This window comes from Halichoerus grypus, chromosome 8 (assembly GCF_964656455.1).
Source record: "Halichoerus grypus chromosome 8, mHalGry1.hap1.1, whole genome shotgun sequence".
NCBI classification, from domain to species: Eukaryota; Metazoa; Chordata; class Mammalia; order Carnivora; family Phocidae; genus Halichoerus; species Halichoerus grypus.
Genome location: NC_135719.1, coordinates 116060446 through 116078335, shown reverse-complemented (window position 1 = coordinate 116078335; position 17890 = coordinate 116060446). Strand labels below are relative to the sequence as shown.

General features: G+C 38.7%; 1 protein-coding gene and 1 pseudogene across 6 annotated transcripts in view; one reads left to right on the top strand and one right to left on the bottom strand.

The window, feature by feature from the left end:
• Positions 1 to 17890, bottom strand: part of SYNE2 (spectrin repeat containing nuclear envelope protein 2) — a 315251-nt gene that overhangs the window by 255888 nt on the left and 41473 nt on the right. For all 6 annotated transcript variants that reach the window (XM_078053796.1, XM_078053797.1, XM_078053799.1 and 3 more), the window contains exon 2: positions 5395 to 5524. In XM_078053796.1, coding sequence (XP_077909922.1) covers positions 5395 to 5473 — 79 coding nt within the window. In that variant the 5' untranslated portion in view covers positions 5474 to 5524. The remainder of the gene's footprint in view (positions 1 to 5394; positions 5525 to 17890) is intronic.
• On the top strand, positions 6302 to 6832 carry LOC118533445 (ubiquitin-like protein 5 pseudogene; annotated as a pseudogene).

Genomic DNA, 17890 nt, shown 5'->3' with positions numbered 1-17890 from the left:
GCCTAGTCCGGCAATTTCACTCATTACTCATTTGACTTTTAAATGGGTCCTCTACCTGTGTCGTGCTTTCACTCTTTCCATGACATGATGTTCTCAAGAGTTTCCTTGTAAGTGGTATATTTTATCTACAGCAATTTACCTTAAGCACATAGATAGAAAATAATATCCCATGGCCTTCTTATTTGATGCTATTAAATATTTAGTGAGAAACACTAAACAGAAAGAGTTAATAACGTGGACATTGATAGCTGTACTGTTATCACCCCAAGCAGCTCAGCTTCTAGACCTTGGAGCCTCTCTACTAGGATCCATATTCAGTAGTTTCAGAATCCCGCTGAGTCCTCCACCCTGACAGTTTTCACATTTGTCCCTACTTTCAGATTCACTGCTTACCTCTAATCCAGGCAAATGTTACCCAACACCCAAATGTTTACAAACCTTTCCAACTGGTTTCTCCAACTCCACTCTCTGGCCCACTTCAAGTCTCCTTATACCCCCAAAGCCAGACTGACCTCCTAACCTCCAAGCATATTCTCACTCTCACGACCCAGTAGCTACCCACTGCCTAAAGGCAAAAATCCCCAAACTTCTTGAATTTGAATTCAGCTCCCTCAGGGATCTTAGTCGCAGAAATATTACTGAAGAAATTCCTAGTCTGGTCTCAAATTAAATTGAATGGCAAAGAAAGTCCCTTCCAACTTGAAAATTCTGTGATACTCATCCAACTTTACCCGTTACTGCTTCCACAATCATATCCAATACTCCGAAGAATTGTTCCCTCAACACACCTTTGCTCGGCACAGGTATTTCATACAAAATATGTATTCACTATTTTCTTAGGATAAAAAGGAAAGAAAGCACCTGTTATTTTGCCAGATAACAAAGCCAATGGAAAGATTTAAAGAAATTCTATAATGGACTCTTTGGTAAAGCAAATAATTTTTAAATTATTAAACATAATAAAATTATGTTTATTATTTTCATAGCCTGAACTTTCATATATCATTTTATTTAAAATGTGGACCAACTGTAGTAGTACAAAATGCACTAAACTAAGATAAATTCCATTTTTACATTAAGCTGCTCAAATTCACCAATGCCATTTCTTTCCTTTCCCAACAATCCAATCATTTCAATGCTATGCTCCTTACTAGACTGAGAACATAAATATCTCCCTACAATAAGGGCCTTCAAAAATCCCTTCATCCCCTTCATAAGGACATTTTCTCAAAGATCACACAAAAGATGAACAAAAAGATACATGAAGTTGCTTGTTTGTTGTCCTGCTCTATGAATCTCAGCAAAGCACTGCCTGATTTCCTGGGCCTGATTCATTGTAAGCCCTGCACACATGGAAATCTGTTTTCATAGCATATCAACGATGACTCACTACATTTCAATGCAGACGTCTTAATTTTTTCTTGACTATATTATTCCAAGTCAGGGTATGGCATAATTGTCTTATCTTAGATATGTTTGGCTAAAATAAAGTAGGCGTTATAAGTTAAATAGGGCTCTGTCTCTAAAAAAAATGTTCTGAAATTAGAAGGGAAAAACTTCCTTACTAGCGGTGACCCTGAGCCTCTCATATTACATAAAATCTCTTTTCTCATATTACTCCAAGGATCATTAAGCACATGTGAATTTTGTGAAATACAGGTCTGATAACATAGCGTACAAAGCCAAATGCTTTTAAGACTATTGCCAACAGCCTGCCATTCAGGAGTAGCTAAGTTACATAATATCACCCATCAATTTTTTGTCCAAATAGCTAATAATCCTGGTATGAAACCAAAGTTACCTTCAGAAATATATATAAGTTCCTTCTTCCCTCCCTCCCTTCCTTCCTCATTCTTCCTTTCCTTTCTTTCCTTCTTTCTTCAACTCAGGCTGAAAGAATTATAAATCTGCTAATAATAATATAGAACTTAACCTTGAGAAATCTATTCATTTCACAGTTAAGCCATCATTCTATAGTCATGTTTGACATCCCTGAGTGTACCTGGCTAATGTGAGCAGCACTTACCTGGTGTAAATCTGACCACATTACAGTATTGGCTTTCCACCCCTCCCCCCATAGAGTGATGCGTCCAGCACCATGTTCCCCTAAATGGGTCATAAAGAAAAATCATTCACACTGGCAGTGCATGTATATCACATTCCCATTGCCATGCAGTCCATATTCATCTCTTACTATAAAGCAGATTGTACTAACCTAGTATAATTCAAACATGCTATAAGAAACCACTCATTTCTCAGTAACTTGCTAATTGTTTTAAGCTACTTACAAACCTGAGATCATTAATGTTACTTGAAGATGCCCATCCATCCATCCCATGGATTAAGATTTAAGTAGAATTTCCAAAGAGAGTGTTAGGGAAATTCCTTTTTCAAATTGTTCTTCGAATGTGTCTATATGTGTTGACATGTGAGGGGGATGGTGCAGTGGAAAGAAAACTATCCTCCAGGTCAAACCCCAGCTCTGCTGATCACTAGCTGTGTGACTCTGGGAGATTAATTCCATCTTCCTGAGCCACGGCTTCATTCTCCGTACCTCCAAGATAAAAATATCTGAGGATTGAATGAGATCATGTGCCTAAGAGTGCTATGTAAGCTAGAGCCTGTGACATAAAAGTCTTGGAGTGCACTGCAGTGGGGAAGAGAACATTATGAAATATAACTATAATTATAATACCATAATACTACAATATAAACTTATAATACTGTAAGTGCTAAAATAAGTACTTTGGGAGAACAGACGGGAGTGTGAATCTCAGCCAAAGAGAGAGCAGGGCTCAGGAGGAGGCTGAGTCTGGCTGACTTTGGGATGGGTAAGGGACGGATGAGGGATAGGCAAGCTGGACTTCTTCCAGTGGGAGAAGGACACAGGGGAGACTGCAGGGGGATAGCCCAAACCAAAGCACACAGGCAGGGGGAGTATGGGCCCTTGGGCAGCTGCACAGCTAGACCACAGGGTGATAATGGGCGTGAGGTGGGAGATGAGGACAGAGAAAAAGGAGCACCACCCTGTGAACCACACCAAGAAGTCTAGACTATCCTACATGTGATAGGAAACCATTGAACAGAATTGTCAAAACAAAAAAGCAGTAAAACCAGACTCTGGTTGACAATTTTTTTCTATACACTAAGCAGTTTCTACTCTAGCTGTGTGCTCCTAGACAAGAAACCTTTTGGGACAAAGATTTTGACTGTAAATATATAAAAAGAAGTTACAATGCATTTATTAAACTCCTGCTCTGTGTCAGGTACTGAGCTAGACCCTTTGCATGCATTATGCATTACTGTCCATCTTCAAAACATAGGTACAACATAGGCATTACCACCCATATTTGAAATATGAGGAAACTGTGACTCAAAACAGATAGTCTTTTGCCCAAGTTCAAAGAACTAGTAAGTGCCAGAGCCAGCAACAGAAATTAGCTTTACCTTACTATTTATTGATGCACCTCTTCCTGATATGTTTTAGGTCATATGAGTTATTACTCACATGCAACCAAAACTTCAGAGAAAAACAAGAACATCAGGGCTTCTTTTTCCCACAGTTAAATGAAAAGATTTTAATGTAATTTTATTTTATTTTAAGTTCCAGTAGAGTTAACATACAGTGTTGTCTTAGTTTCAGATGTACAATACAGAGACTCAGCACTTCCGTGCATCACCCAGTGCTCATCACCACAAGTGCCCTCCATAATCCCCCTCACCTAGTTTACCCATCTCCCCACCCAGTTAAGTGAAAATTTAATTCCAGTTACTTATGGATATTATATGACACTATAAAAAATGTACTTACTGAAAATTTTTAAAATTCTTACCTCAAGTACTACTTCAACATATTACATGTTTCTTAGTCTATACAAATTACATGATATTTATTTTTAAAAGCCCGATACATGTAGGTGTAGCCTATTGCAATAGCTCTTGACCCCAAAGTCAAGAAGCTAACCATCCAAAACATACTTTTAATTCAAAAGAAAGTATCAGAAAAGAAAGTCATTTTGGGATCTTTATCATGGATGACACAAATACAAGGAATGGACAGCATGGAAACTGTAGTTAGTAACACTGTATAGTGTATTTGAAAATTGTTTATCTAAAAGGTTCTCATCATAAGAAAACCAAATCTATAATTATGCATGGTAATGGATATTAACCGGACTTACTGTGGCGATCATTTCACAGTATATACAAATACTAAATCATTACGTTGTATACCTGAAACTAATAAAGATGTTGTGTGTCAATTACACCTCAATAAAAAATAAAGTGAAAAATAAATAAAAATAAATGACTCAAAATCTATGGCTTCTAAGTAACATTCTAAAATGTTTCGTTTTTTTTTTTTAAGATTTTATTTATTTATTTGACAGAAAGAGAGAGACAGCGAGAGAGGGAATACAAGTGGGGAGGAGGCGGGGTGGGAGAGGGAGAAGCAGGCTTCCCGCGGAGCAGGGAGCCCGATGTGGGGTTCAATCCCAGGACCCTGGGACCATGACCTGAGCCGAAGGCAGCCGCTTAACGACTGAGCCACCCAGGCGCCCCCATTCTAAAATGTTGTATAAAACTGTACATAATCTTGGGGCACCTGGGTGGCTCAGTCAGTTAAGCATCCAACTCTTGATTTCAGCTCAGGTCATGATCTCAGGGTCCTGGGATCGAGCCCCATGTCAGGCTCTGCACTCAGCATGAGGTCTGCTTGTCCTTCTTCCTCTGCTCCTCCCCTGCTCTCTTTTTCTCTCTCTCTCAAATAAATAACAAAAACTGTACATAATCTTAAAGATTACTTTAAAATACACAGTCTCATAAATATTTTCAAAGGCTTACCATGGACTTATTTCTTCTATACTAGCTAACTTTACTCAACTTCAAAATTGGCTTTATCAATAAAGGTGAAAAATCTAATGAATTTTCAAAGTACAAAACAAATATTGTTAAACTCCACAAGAAGCACTAAAAAAAAAAAAATACAGACAGTGTTGAGTCTGCATAAATGCACACAGGATTCACAGGATTGAAAGGTCATTCACTTATGATCATACTACTATTCTTTTCTTTTTGTGCAAAATAAGGATGTACATTTAAAAGAGGCTACGCAAAAAGATGCAAAATAAGTGCAAACAATTCCAAGCAAACCATGGTTAACTGTCTTCACTACAAATAAAATACATACACTCAGAGTGAGAAACTGTGATACCAAATTCCTTCCAGGTATTTCTTACTTTCTTAGAGAGCTGAGGTAGCAATAAAGACATTTACATATACTGAAAGGTTCTACAATTGGAAAACCAAAAAGAGAGACAGAAAGCAGTAGATGGAAAGATGAGGGTAAGGTTCCCACAGTTACTATGGGTGTTACCCCCACCCAATCTCAGTTACCTTGCAGTGAAATATGGCGATCATCGATGCCCAAGGAAACCTGTTCATCCTCGGTGGGAGGCACAGGACTTGATGCCATCCTTTGACTCAACGGAGATTATATCATATCCATCTCAGTTAAAGAAGTGAACTAAAAGTAAAAGGGATAAATGCTCATTAGTGACTCTGCAAGTCTGCATTTCTAGTAAACATGCATTGCCAGAGAGCAACAACAAATGAAAACCGCCCTTCAACAGAAGCAGTTTTCTAGTGAGTGTTTCCGTAGTTCCTAAGGAACAAAGTGACTACGCCTTCTTTTTTGAATCATAATCAAGATTTTGCCCTGTGACCTACCCAAGTTGCTGGAAGGACTCCCAACAAGCTAGCACTGTGGATTCTACTCTGCTGGGGAAAAGGAAAGCTACCCAATGAGAACCCATAACTTGCTTTTAGAGGAAGGAAAGTTGACACAAACTGACATCTTAGGCCTTTGTGTGCATTTTATTGTTCACTTCAACCTGCAAGGATTTTCTTTATAACTTTTTATTTAACTTAGTTCCTTTCTGCTCCATAAATGTTGCCATTCACTGGAAACAATAACTGAGCTTGCATAGCTTGCAAAGTGAAACTAAAAAAAAGTATATCAAAAAGAATGTTTGGATGAGGTTGTCTATTATATTGAATTATTTTCCCAAGCACTTACTTTTCCACACATTTCTCTCTCAACCCCCACTTTGACTCTTAAAGAATGCTTCCAGTAAGAGTTAATTCTTGCTGTGCAACTCTATTGCTTCATGTATGTTTGTCACTGTTAGCATCCTGAGGGCTGAAAAACTTGACTTTTCCCACACAGATGATGACTTTCTTATCAAAATAAACCTAACCAAGTATATAAAAATATAAAATGTATTAGGGAATGAATAGAAGAATGGATAAATGTACAGATACCCGATCAAGCAAGTAGAGCAAAACATTAGTGGTAGAATCTGTGTGTTCAGAATATTATGGGTATTCACTGTAAAAGCCTTTGCCTTTCCTGTATATTAGAAATTCTTTATAATAAGGTATTGGGAGGGAGACAACTCAAAATAAACCTGAGCCCAACAGATACAATCAATCATATCCAACAGACCATTTTATGCAAAGAATAAAAATCATCCAACAGTTAATGCTAGAGCCAGACTTCAAAAATCTTTCAGGCCTTGAGTGAAGAGGTTGCGACGTTGGCGGGGTTCCAGGCATTTCCTGATCGAGGTTGTTTGTAACGACCAGCTATGGAGTGAGGTCCCCATCAAGTGCAACACTGATGAGAAAATGGAGGACCTTAAGAAGCTGATTGCAGCCCAAAATGGCACCCATTGGAAGAAGATCATCCTGAAGAAGTGGTACACGATTTTTAAAGACAACATGTCTCTGGGGGAACTATGAAATCTAGGATGGGATGAACCTGGAGCTGTAATGCCAATGAGGAAAATTCCTTCCCCTGTCCTGTCCTGCTCTCTCCTCTTCTCCCATTCTCACCCCCACACTGGTATGGATGCTTGTTTTTAAAAACTCATGTTAATAAAATCTTAGAAGTTGCAAAAAAACAACAACAAAAAAACAAAACCAAAAAAAACTTTCAATTCCGTCTTCCCCACTCTGTTTATCATCCAAAACTCCTTTGTTATCTCTCCCATGGATCACTGTTGTTAAAGATTTTACCTACCAAATAAACTGTTTGTTAATTAATAATTAATTTGTCTTATCCTTGGAATTAAGATGAATCAGAGCCTGCCTGATTTAACAGTGTTACTATACTGAGTTGATAATGCTTCTAACCAAAATGAAAATGCTGTTCAAGTGAGCCTGTGCAGCCTGATGATTGATAAAGCTACAAATGTTCTCAGCTTTTGATGTATTGAGGACCTCTACTACCCCTTCCCATACCCAAGGGCTCCTGAACCCAAAGTGAAGACAAAACACTTCTTCATGATGACAGGAGAAAAACTGAATTCCTGAATGAATTTCCTAAGGGCATCCACTATTCCATGCCAGGACTATATTTTTAAAGGGGGGATAATAGCAATGGTAGCAAATACTTATATAGCACTTACTATACATAGGCACTGTTCTGAGCATTTTGCATATACAACCTCATTTAATCTTTATAACAACTGTAAGAGTTGGGTACTCTAATTATCCCCATATTTGAAAAACCAAAACAAAATGTCACATACAGTTGTCTATGGACACATAGCTAATAAATGATGAAACAAAGATTTGAATCCAGGTAGTTTGAGCTTCAGAGTCTATGCTCTTAAACAATACATGCTGGTACCTCATAGAGCTAGCTAAAACTGCCATATTTTATTTACTCTTTTTGTCATTCATTTGTTCAAGTGTTTAAACGGGCTAGCTCCTGCTCTCAAGGAATTCAATCTTTTTTTTTCTTTTTTTTTTAGAGATAGAGAGAATGCACATGCAAACAGGGCGGGGGGGGGGGCGGGCAGAGCGAGAGAGAATCTTAAGCAGGCTCCATGCTGGGCACAAAGCCCAATACAGGGCTCATCCCCACAACCCTGAGATCATGACCCGAGCTGAAATCAAGACTCAGTCGCCCAACCGAGCCACCCAGGTGCCCCAAGGAATTCAATTTTCTGAGAATGACAAATGAACACAATACTGAGTGAAATCCTCTAATAAATGTATGTAGAAGGTGCTGTGGAAGCAAAGGAGAAGGCACGCCCCACACTTGAAGCCGGAGAGAGATGTGACTGTCAGGAGAGGACTTATTATAAAACAGCATTTCACTCCAAATGATCCCATTAGCATTATTCAAATGATACCTGGAATTTAATAAGAATGTCTCTGAGACATCACTCATTGCCATTCACTATTCATCAAATATAAGGTATTAAATGGAGAGGGAAGACTTTAAAATAAAAACAGAACAATAGAGAACAAATTGCTAACCAGAGCATCAACTGTTTCTGTGCTAAACTGGGAGGTGAGATTCACAACATCGTAAATTAAAGTTGAAGAAAAAGAATGTATTAGTGAAAAGAAGTATAGACCTTAAAATAACCACAGTTGACCCCTGAACATGGGTTTGAACTGCACAGGTCCACTTGTACAAAGATATTTTACAGTGCTAAAAATACATTTTCTCTTCTTTATGGTTTTCTTAACATTTCCTTTTCTCTAGCTCACTTGATTATAAGAATATAGTATATAATACATATAACATACAAAATATGTGTTAATTGACTGTTACCAGTAAGGCTTCAACAGTAGGCTATTAGTAGTTAAGTTTGGGGAGAGTCAAAAGTTATATATGGATTTTCAACTGTTTGTGTGGTGAGGGGAGGGGGATCAGCGCCTCTCACCCCCATGATGTTCAAGGGTTAACTGTATTTACCCAAGAGGTTTCTGTTTTTAACAGGGAAAATTTATTAGCAAGCAAGTCAATAAAATATAATTTTTTATTTACTGAAGAATTTCTTAGAGCTTCTAAAATATGTCCATCAAAAGTAAAACTAAACTGGGGCGCCTGGGTGGCTCAGTCTGTTAAGCGTCTGCCTTCGGCTCAGGTCATGACCCGAGGGTCCTGGGATCGAGTCCTGCGTTGGGCTCCTTGCTCAGCGGTGAGTCAGCTTCTCCCTCCGCCTGCCGCTCCCCATGCTTGTGCTCTCTCTCTCTCTCTCTCTCAAGACAAATAAATAGATAAAATCTTTTTAAAAAAAGTAAAACTAAACTTTAAAGACTGAATCAGTTGGAAGTGTTAGATTATCAACCCAACTATGGTCTTACTACCATTATTTCTCAGAACATGCTGCAAAAGTCATAAGGCCCTGACTGAAGACAATTTATGATGATATTTCCAACACAACTGGTTTTGGTGAGAAACAGTCAACATCTCTAGAGAGGAATTTACTTGCTAAATAGGGCCCATGAAAAACTGGAACAAAGTAGAAAAAAAGCTTTGAGAGATTTCTCGGGGTCTGAATTGAGAAGCTAGAAAGTGTGTGGAAAAGGAAGGCAGAAAGAGGAACAAGGGCGTGTCCCAGGCTCACAGAGTCACCAGGGTCTAGCAACCAAACTGCCCAAGGCCATCTCATCTGTGTTCCAACTTCCCAGTGCAGATAGCATTCTTCCCAGTGCAGCTAGAATCAGCACAGAAGAGCCCTTCCCAAGGGCTCCTCATAGCCTGACATTTCCTTTTCAAATAAAAGTTACACAAAATTACATGAAAAATCCAGGGATTAGAACGAAAATAATGGACCATCTTCAGGCACATAACCAAAGACTGGGTAAAGAATTAATGTCGTGGCATTACAGATTCTAAAATCAAGCGGAATGTGTGGAATTGTGTTTTTAAAATTCATATAAATCAATAGGCACACTTTTATAAATGGCATAGCTATTTTGAAATGACTGTGGTTTGCTTAGGCAATAAATCTTAATATTCTTCTGGTGTCTCTAAAACCTCAAACACTAGAGAATTTCCATTTTTTAAAGAAATGTTGAGGGGCTCCTGGGTGGCTCAGTCTGTTAAAATTCTGCCTTCGGCTCAGGTCATGATCCCAGGGTCCTGGGATGGAGCCCCATGTCACTCAGCAGGGAGTCTGCTTCTCCCTCTCCCTGCTTGTGTGCCCACACTCTGTCTCAAATAAATAAATAAAATAAGAAAGAAAGAGAAAGAAAGAAAAAGAAAGAAAGAAAGAAAGAAAGAAAGAAAGAAAGAAAGAAAGAAAGAAAGAAAGAAAGAAAAAGAAAGAAAGGTTGGCATTTACTTTGGATTATTATGATTAGAATTTTTTTCAACTCAAAAATAAAATTTGAAGAGAGATTATGTCTCATGAACAGAATTATGGATGATTTTTATTTCCTTCCTTTTGCTTATCTGCATTTTTAAAATTTCAAATGGTGAATGCATATTTCTGCTACAATAAGAGAAACATGGTTGTTTTTATTTTAATGAAAGGACAAGAAAATGGGGAATAAGGTATTATTTAGTTCAGGGTCAGTTCTCCAATTTATTTGCTATGGAACTTGTATATCTATATCTTCATAATGAGGAACATACTCTCTTGACACAAATTAAATATTAGAAAACTTTTCTGGCTTTGTCAGAAATTTCTAGAAAAGATTCCTAAAAGTCTTTTACATAGCTCAACAGGTCTCTTATTTTTGAGCCCTGGAAAACTGTATCAGCAGGAGGAAAGAGACTTCTATCTCATCTTCAGAGGCTGATCAGAAGGTATAGCACGACAGGACGAAGTAGGCACACAGGTAATTCTTTAATGGGGTGATTTAAAGGTCATCATTTTTTCCCATCATTTTTTTCCTAGTCTTCATTGGCACCGCATTATTTATGATCTACCTAGCAATTCCAAAGGACGTCCCTTTGTCGGTTGAGTTACAGCGCTATTCCTAGCAACTGACAGTTACCAGCTTCGATCTGCTGACAAGCTCACAGAAGAAAGTTGGTGGCACATATGCAGTTTTTTCATCTTTTTCCATCAACTTTTCCTAGTTCTGTTATAACCTGTCCTCTCATCACCCCGAACCAGAAGCTATTGCTACAAATTCGCAGACCAGGTGATTTTTTTTAATTGAAGTACAACTGACACACAATGTTCCATTAGTTTCGGCTGGACAACCCAGTGATTCCACAAGTCTACACATTATGCTGTGCTCACCACAGGCGTAGCTGCCACGTCACTACACAACCTATTATAACACCGTTGACGATACTCTCTCTGCTGTACCTTTTATCGCTCTGACTTATTCTTTCCATAACCAGAAGCCTGTATCTCTCGCTGCCCTTTACCCGTTTTGTCCACCCCCGACATCTCTCCCTTCAGGCAACCATCAGTTTGTTTTCTTTTTTTTTTTTTTTTTAAGATTTTATTTATTTATATGACAGAGAGAGACACAGTGAGAGAGGGAACACAAGCGGGGGGAGTGGGAGAGGGAGAAGCAGGCTTCCCGCGGAGCAGGGAGCCCGATGCGGGGCTCGATCCCAGGACCCTGGGATCATGACCTGAGCCGAAGGCAGACGCTTAACGACTGAGCCACCCAGGCGCCCCTATCAGTTTGTTTTCTGTATTATGGGTCTGTTTCTGCTTTTTGTTTGTTTAGATTCTACATGATTCTACATGAAAGTGAAATCATATGGTATTTGTCTTTCTCTGACTTATTTCACCTAGCATAGTACCCACTAGGTCCATCCATGTTGTCTCAAATGGCAACATTCCATTGTATATCTACACCACATCTTTATCCATTCATCTATTGATGCACATTTGGGTAGCTTCCGTATCTTGGCTATTGTAAATAATACTACAACAAACAGGGGTGCATATATTTTTTTGAATTAGCGTTTTCATCTTCTTTGGGTAAATACCTAGTAGTGGAATTACTGAATCATATATTGATTCTATTTTCAATGTTTTGAGGAACCTCCATACTGTTTTCCACAGCGGCTACACCAGTCTGCATTCCCACCAACAGTACATGAGGGTTCCTTTTTCTCCACATCTTCACCAACACTTGTTACTTCTTGTCTTTTTTATTCTAGCCATTCTGACAGGTGTGAGATGATATGTCATTGTGGTTTTGATTTGCATTCCCCATTGCCGTTGAGCATCTCTTCATGTGTCTGTTGCCCCCTGGATGTCTTCGGAAAAATCAGACCCGGTCATTTTTAAGCTCCATGCTGCTATCTCTTTTCAGGCACTTTATTTTTCTAATGACCACCACAAAATGCAGGAAAAATCAATTCTAACTATTCACTACACTTTTGGAAAACAAGTGTGTAGCAGTTCTCTGGATATAATACTGCTGTGCTTGTTAGCTCACAACAAAGCGTGTCACTCACCAGCCAATAGCAACTGTGCCGCTAACCCACCTGCTCCAACCCTGACAACATTCTGGCTGAATGTAGCCACTTCCCTAAAAGAGCTTTGTGTTGGCCTTGACCAAGTCCCAGCTGCTCTGAACTGCAGGGTCCACTGCTGCAGAATGGGAATGATAGTGTGTATCTTATAGGCTGGCTGTTGGAATTCAATAAAAAGGCATATAAAACATAAAAACCACAGTAACAACTAACATTTACTGAGTGCTTACTGTGGTAGATGCACGACAGTATATAAATGGTATTTACTATGATCTGTGAAAAGAATTTATCAGGATTCTCCCATTTCTTAATCAGCAGTAAAAATTAAAACCTCCTCACAATACTAAAATGAAAAGGAAAAAAAAGAAAAACTTAAGGATGAAAACTTCTCAAACTAGGAACGTTGATGTGTTAAATTAGCACAGATCTAGAAAGCCTGCACGCAGGAAGTAATTATTTTTCCTTTCCATCAGTACATTCTAACCTTGAAATTCTGCCCTTCTACCACACACTGAAATTTTCTAAAGATCATAATTCCCCCAGCGAAAGCCTCCTGCCTTTGTTACCACCAGGTTGCCAATCTCCCCAAAGCCCTGGATATGGTTTCAAGTTTTAAGTATGGACAATGGTTTGGGTTACTTCTTTTCCACATATATCTCTTCATTCCTTTAGTCATCACCTCTGCCCATGACCTCATTATATTTTGTCCCTAAATTGCTACCAAAGACTCCTGGCTTTCCTATTAACTCCAGCTTCCCCATCCCTATCTTTGAAGAATCCCTAAGAGGAGTGGATTATGGTGGCAAGAGATATAGCAGAAGATGAGGATGAGACTTAGGTCTAAAAACAAAAACAAACAAACAAACAAAAACCAGTATGCTGGAGATCAGGGCTGATAGCAAGATTTTAGACATGTCTCCACAGCAACAGTAGGACCCCCAACCCTCACCCATCCTCCTCCTCCAAAAGCACCTGCAGCCAGATCTATTCTCCAGATCCCTAGCTATACCCACAGATGGGATTTCAGAGGATCCTGTTCTGGATCAGGATCTATCCCTTCCCCCTAGAAAAGACCTCCAGATACTGATATTTGGTGTTCTTAAATGGAAAGGTCAGTTCCCTGCCACATCACCCAACTGTGAAATCCCATTAATTGGCTTTTTCATTCCTCACTCTTAAATATGAGCAGACAGTCAAAGATTACCAGACATCGAGGGAAAGCCTCCAAGAATGAAAGAGATCAAAACAAACACAAAAAGAGGAACCTAGAGGCAAATGTAAGAAAGAAAAGAAAACTTAAGGGAAAAATAAAAACTGAAATTGATCATAATTGACTTTTTTTTAAAAAAGGACCCCATAAAATGAACTTCATTTTAAAACTCATAAAAGGGGGTGCCTGGGTGGCTCAGTCGTTAAGCATCTGCCTTCGGCTCAGATCATAATCCCAGGATCCTGGGACCGAGCCCCGCATCGGGCTCCCTGCTCAGCGGGAAGCCTGCTTCTCCCTCTCCCTCTGCCTCTGCTTGTGTTCCCTCTCTCACTGTGTCTCTCTCTCTCTGTCAAATAAATAAAAATAAAATCTTAAAAAAAAAATAAAACTCATAAAAGGCTTCACAATATCAGTTACAAACAGAATCACCATTTCTTCCATTTATTATACCTTCACATGACAATGTACATATAACGAGATATATTTTAAAGTTTTTGTTTTGCATGCTGCTAACACATTTCACTAGCTTTTTCTTTACTCACTGGATTTTTAATAATACCCAAGCAGCAGAAGAGTCTTTCCTTTGCTGTCCTACCTGCTACTCCCTTGCAGTATATTCAATATACTTCTATTTCCATTAAAAAAAATACCCAAGCAAAAGTCATATTCTATTAGACAGAATTAATTTTAGAAAGCCCTTATGAGATCAGACTTAGTCTTGTTTACAAACATCCACACCCACACACATGAGGAAATGAAGAGCAAAATGCAAGAAAACTACCTTGGGCAGGAACAAATGGTTGAAGATTTTAATTATGGCCCTCCTGAACAGCAGTATAGTTCGTTTTATTTCCTCCAAAGACAAAAGTCAATTTCACCCTCAGTGATGCAAATGCACAGAAGCTCAGTATGAATTCACAATTCCACCGGAATCTGTAAGTTACCAAGGCAATCTTCCCTTTTGGGAATCATAAAAACTATAGAGTCAGTAGTGAAATGGGCAGCTGTATGAGGGTTTTGAGCAGGGGGGAGACACGATTTGACTTACATTTCAAAATTATCACCTGGATTGATACGTTAGGAACAAAACATGGGACTAGGAATGAAGTTAAAAGGTTATTACAGAATGGATGGGCGGAGGGATGGGTGGATGATAATAAATGATAAGGCAAAGGTGGTAAAACGTTAAGGGTGGAATCTAGGTGTTGAGAATAAGTATTTGTGTAAAATTCTTGCAACTTTGTTGTATGTTTGAGACTGTTCATAATAAAACGCTAGGAGAAAAACGCAATGACAGAAATCTAGATGCCGCTAGCTGGGACCAGAGCTGCCAGAGTAGTAGTGATTAGTGGTCAGATTCTAAATAGATTTTGAAGATGGCACCAACAAGATGTTCTGACGGATTTGATGTCATGTGTGTGAGAAAGAGAAGAATAAAAAAAATCACCAAAATTTTTGGCTTAGGCATCAGGAAGGATGGAGAAGCCATGAATCGAGGCAGAGAACGATAAAGGTGGGACAGGTTTGGAGACAATATAGGAGTTCAGTTTTGAAATTTCAGATGTACATCAGAAATTATGGCTTCAGTTTCAAGGGACAGATTCCTGTTCTATTTTGAATTCAGGTAACTTGGGCATATACCTCCCCCCCCCCCCAAAGTAAATGCTTCTGCCCCATGGGAAGCTAAGCCAAGAACACCAAGTCAGGACAAAGAAAATGGAGCTGGGCAAGGCAGTAAGACTGGAACAGGGTATTATGAAAAAAAACTTTTTTATGTTCTATTTTAAAAGATCAGGCGAAGGGTTAGAACATAAAATAAGACATCTCCCATAAACAAAAAAGAGAATAATAAAAAAGAAATATAAAGCTTAAAGGACCAACCCAGTGGGTCTAGCATCCCTGAGAACACAGAGAAGAAAATAATCAAACAAGTAATACAAGAAAATTTTCCAGAACTGAAAGACAAGTATTTCTATCTGATAAGACCATAATACGTGTCCCCAAAAAATATTTTTTAAAGGACTCTCAGCAAAGCACGTTATTGCAAAATTTCATAAGAGTTGGGATAAAGAATCTCCCAGAGATTAAAAAAAAAAAAAAAATAGACCACACACCAAGAAACAAGAATCAGAACAGCATCAGACTTTTGTATAACTATATTGGACAATAAAAGACAGAGAGGAAATATTAAAAGTTCTGAGAAAACCTAAACATAAAAGCTAAAGATATAGAACTCTCAGAAGAAAACACAGAGCAAAAGCTTCATGACAATGGATTTGGAAATGATTTCTTTGATATGATTCCAAAAGCAAAGGCAAGAAAAAATAAATTGGACTACATTAAGATTAAAAACTTCTGTTCATCAGGGCACCTGGGAGGCTCAGTGGATTAAGTGTCTGACTCTTGATTTCAGCTCAGGTCATGATCTCAGGGTCGTGAGATCGAGCCCCGAGTCAGGCTCCACACTCAGCAGGGAATCTGCTTGAGATTCACTCTCTCCCTCTGCCCCACGCCGCTCTCTCTCTCTCAAATAAATAAATAAATCTTTAAAAATAAACAAATAAAAAATAAAAACTTCTGTGCATCCAAGGATACTACCAACAGAGTAAAAAGGCAACCCATGGAATGGGAGAAAATATTTGCAAATCATATACCTGATAAGAAATTAATACCCAGAATATATAAAGAACTCCCATAACTCAACAACAAAAAAATAACCCAACTAAAAATGGGCAAAGGACTTGAGGTCAACATCATTAATCAAAAGGGAAATGCAAATCAAAACCACAATGAGATACCACCTCAAACCCGTTAGGATGACTACTATCCAAAACAAACAAACAAACAAACAAATCCAGAATATAGCAAGTACTGTGAAGGATGTGGAGAAAGTGGAACCCTTGTGTACTGTTGGTGGAAATGTAAAATGGTGCAGCCACCATGGAAAACAGTGTGGAGGTTCCTTAAAAAAAACTAAAAATAAAATTAGCATATGATCCAGCAATTCCACTTTTGGGTATATCCACAAAAAAATTGAAAGCAGAGTTTCAAAGAGATATATATAGACCCATATTCATAGCCAGCATTATTCACAGTAGCCAAAGGTTAAAGCAACCCAAGTGTGCATCCATGGATGAATAGATAAACAAAATGTGGCATGTACATACGTTGGAATATTATTCAACCTTAAGAAAGAAGGAGATTCTGACATATGCTAAACACGGCTGCCACGGAAGAACATGATGCTCAGTGAAATAAGCCAGTCACAAAAAGACAAATACTGCATGATTCCACTTACATGAGGTTCCAACAACAGTCAAAGTGACAGACACAGAAAGTACAATGGTGGTTGCCAGGGGCTGTGGGAGGGGGAATGGGGAGTTCATTGTTTTAATTAACTTTCAATTAATTTTTAATTACTTAATGTGTATAGAATTTCAGTTTTGCAAGAAAAAAGAGATCTGGAGATGGATGGTGGGGATGGTTACACAACAATGGGAATGTACTTAATACCCCTGAACTGTACACTTAAAAATGATTAAAGTGGTAAATTTCATGTCATAGGTATTATTTTACCACAATTTTAAAAAATCAGAAGATGATTTTCAACCTGTAATCTATATCCAGCTGAAGTATTAATCAAGTGTTAGGACATAAAAAAGTCCTTTCCTGACATGCAAGCCTCCAAAAAATTCATGTCCTAGGCACTCGCTCTTAGAAAGCTACTGGCAGACTTACTCCAACAAAATAAGAAAGTAAAACAAGAAAGAGGAAAGAAAGTATTCCAACAAAAGAGAAAAGTCAACTAAAACTGAGACAAACAGACACTAGATCTCAAACACAGGAGAAAAAGGAAAGTTCCCACATGACAGCCAGGCAGATCCGTGCAGAAATAAGCAGGGCTCTGATGGACAGGTCTAGGGTGGGAGCTGACAGGAGCAGGAAATGGAAAGAGAGGCCGTGCAGACAGGAAGGGGTGAACGGAGAGAGTGAAGAAGCACCCAGACTGATGTCTCTGTGAACTTGAAGACCCATGACAGTGACCATTAAGCTAGAATTGCTGGAGGCTGTGGCCAGAAGGTATGTGAATTAGTAATTTTGAAGATGGTGCAGCTCCTGGTAAGACAAAATTCCAATTTTAGGTCTGAGAAGCTTTAAGAAAAAAAATTATACCTCCATTTGTTCCATAAAGAATTTATGGTTTATAATGACTTGTTCGCATCCTTCTAAAAGTGGAAATGCTGAGGAGTTTGGGAGAGAGGGATTTAGGAAGCTCTCATCAGATGACCTCATTTTTCTCAGGAAAATAAGAAGTGAGGTCATCTCTTGGGAGCAGGGGGGGAGTGAGGGTGGGGTAGGGTCCTTGAGAAATAAATGGTGCTTGGAACAGGCCACAGTCGAGAACCTGAACAAACTGACTAGAG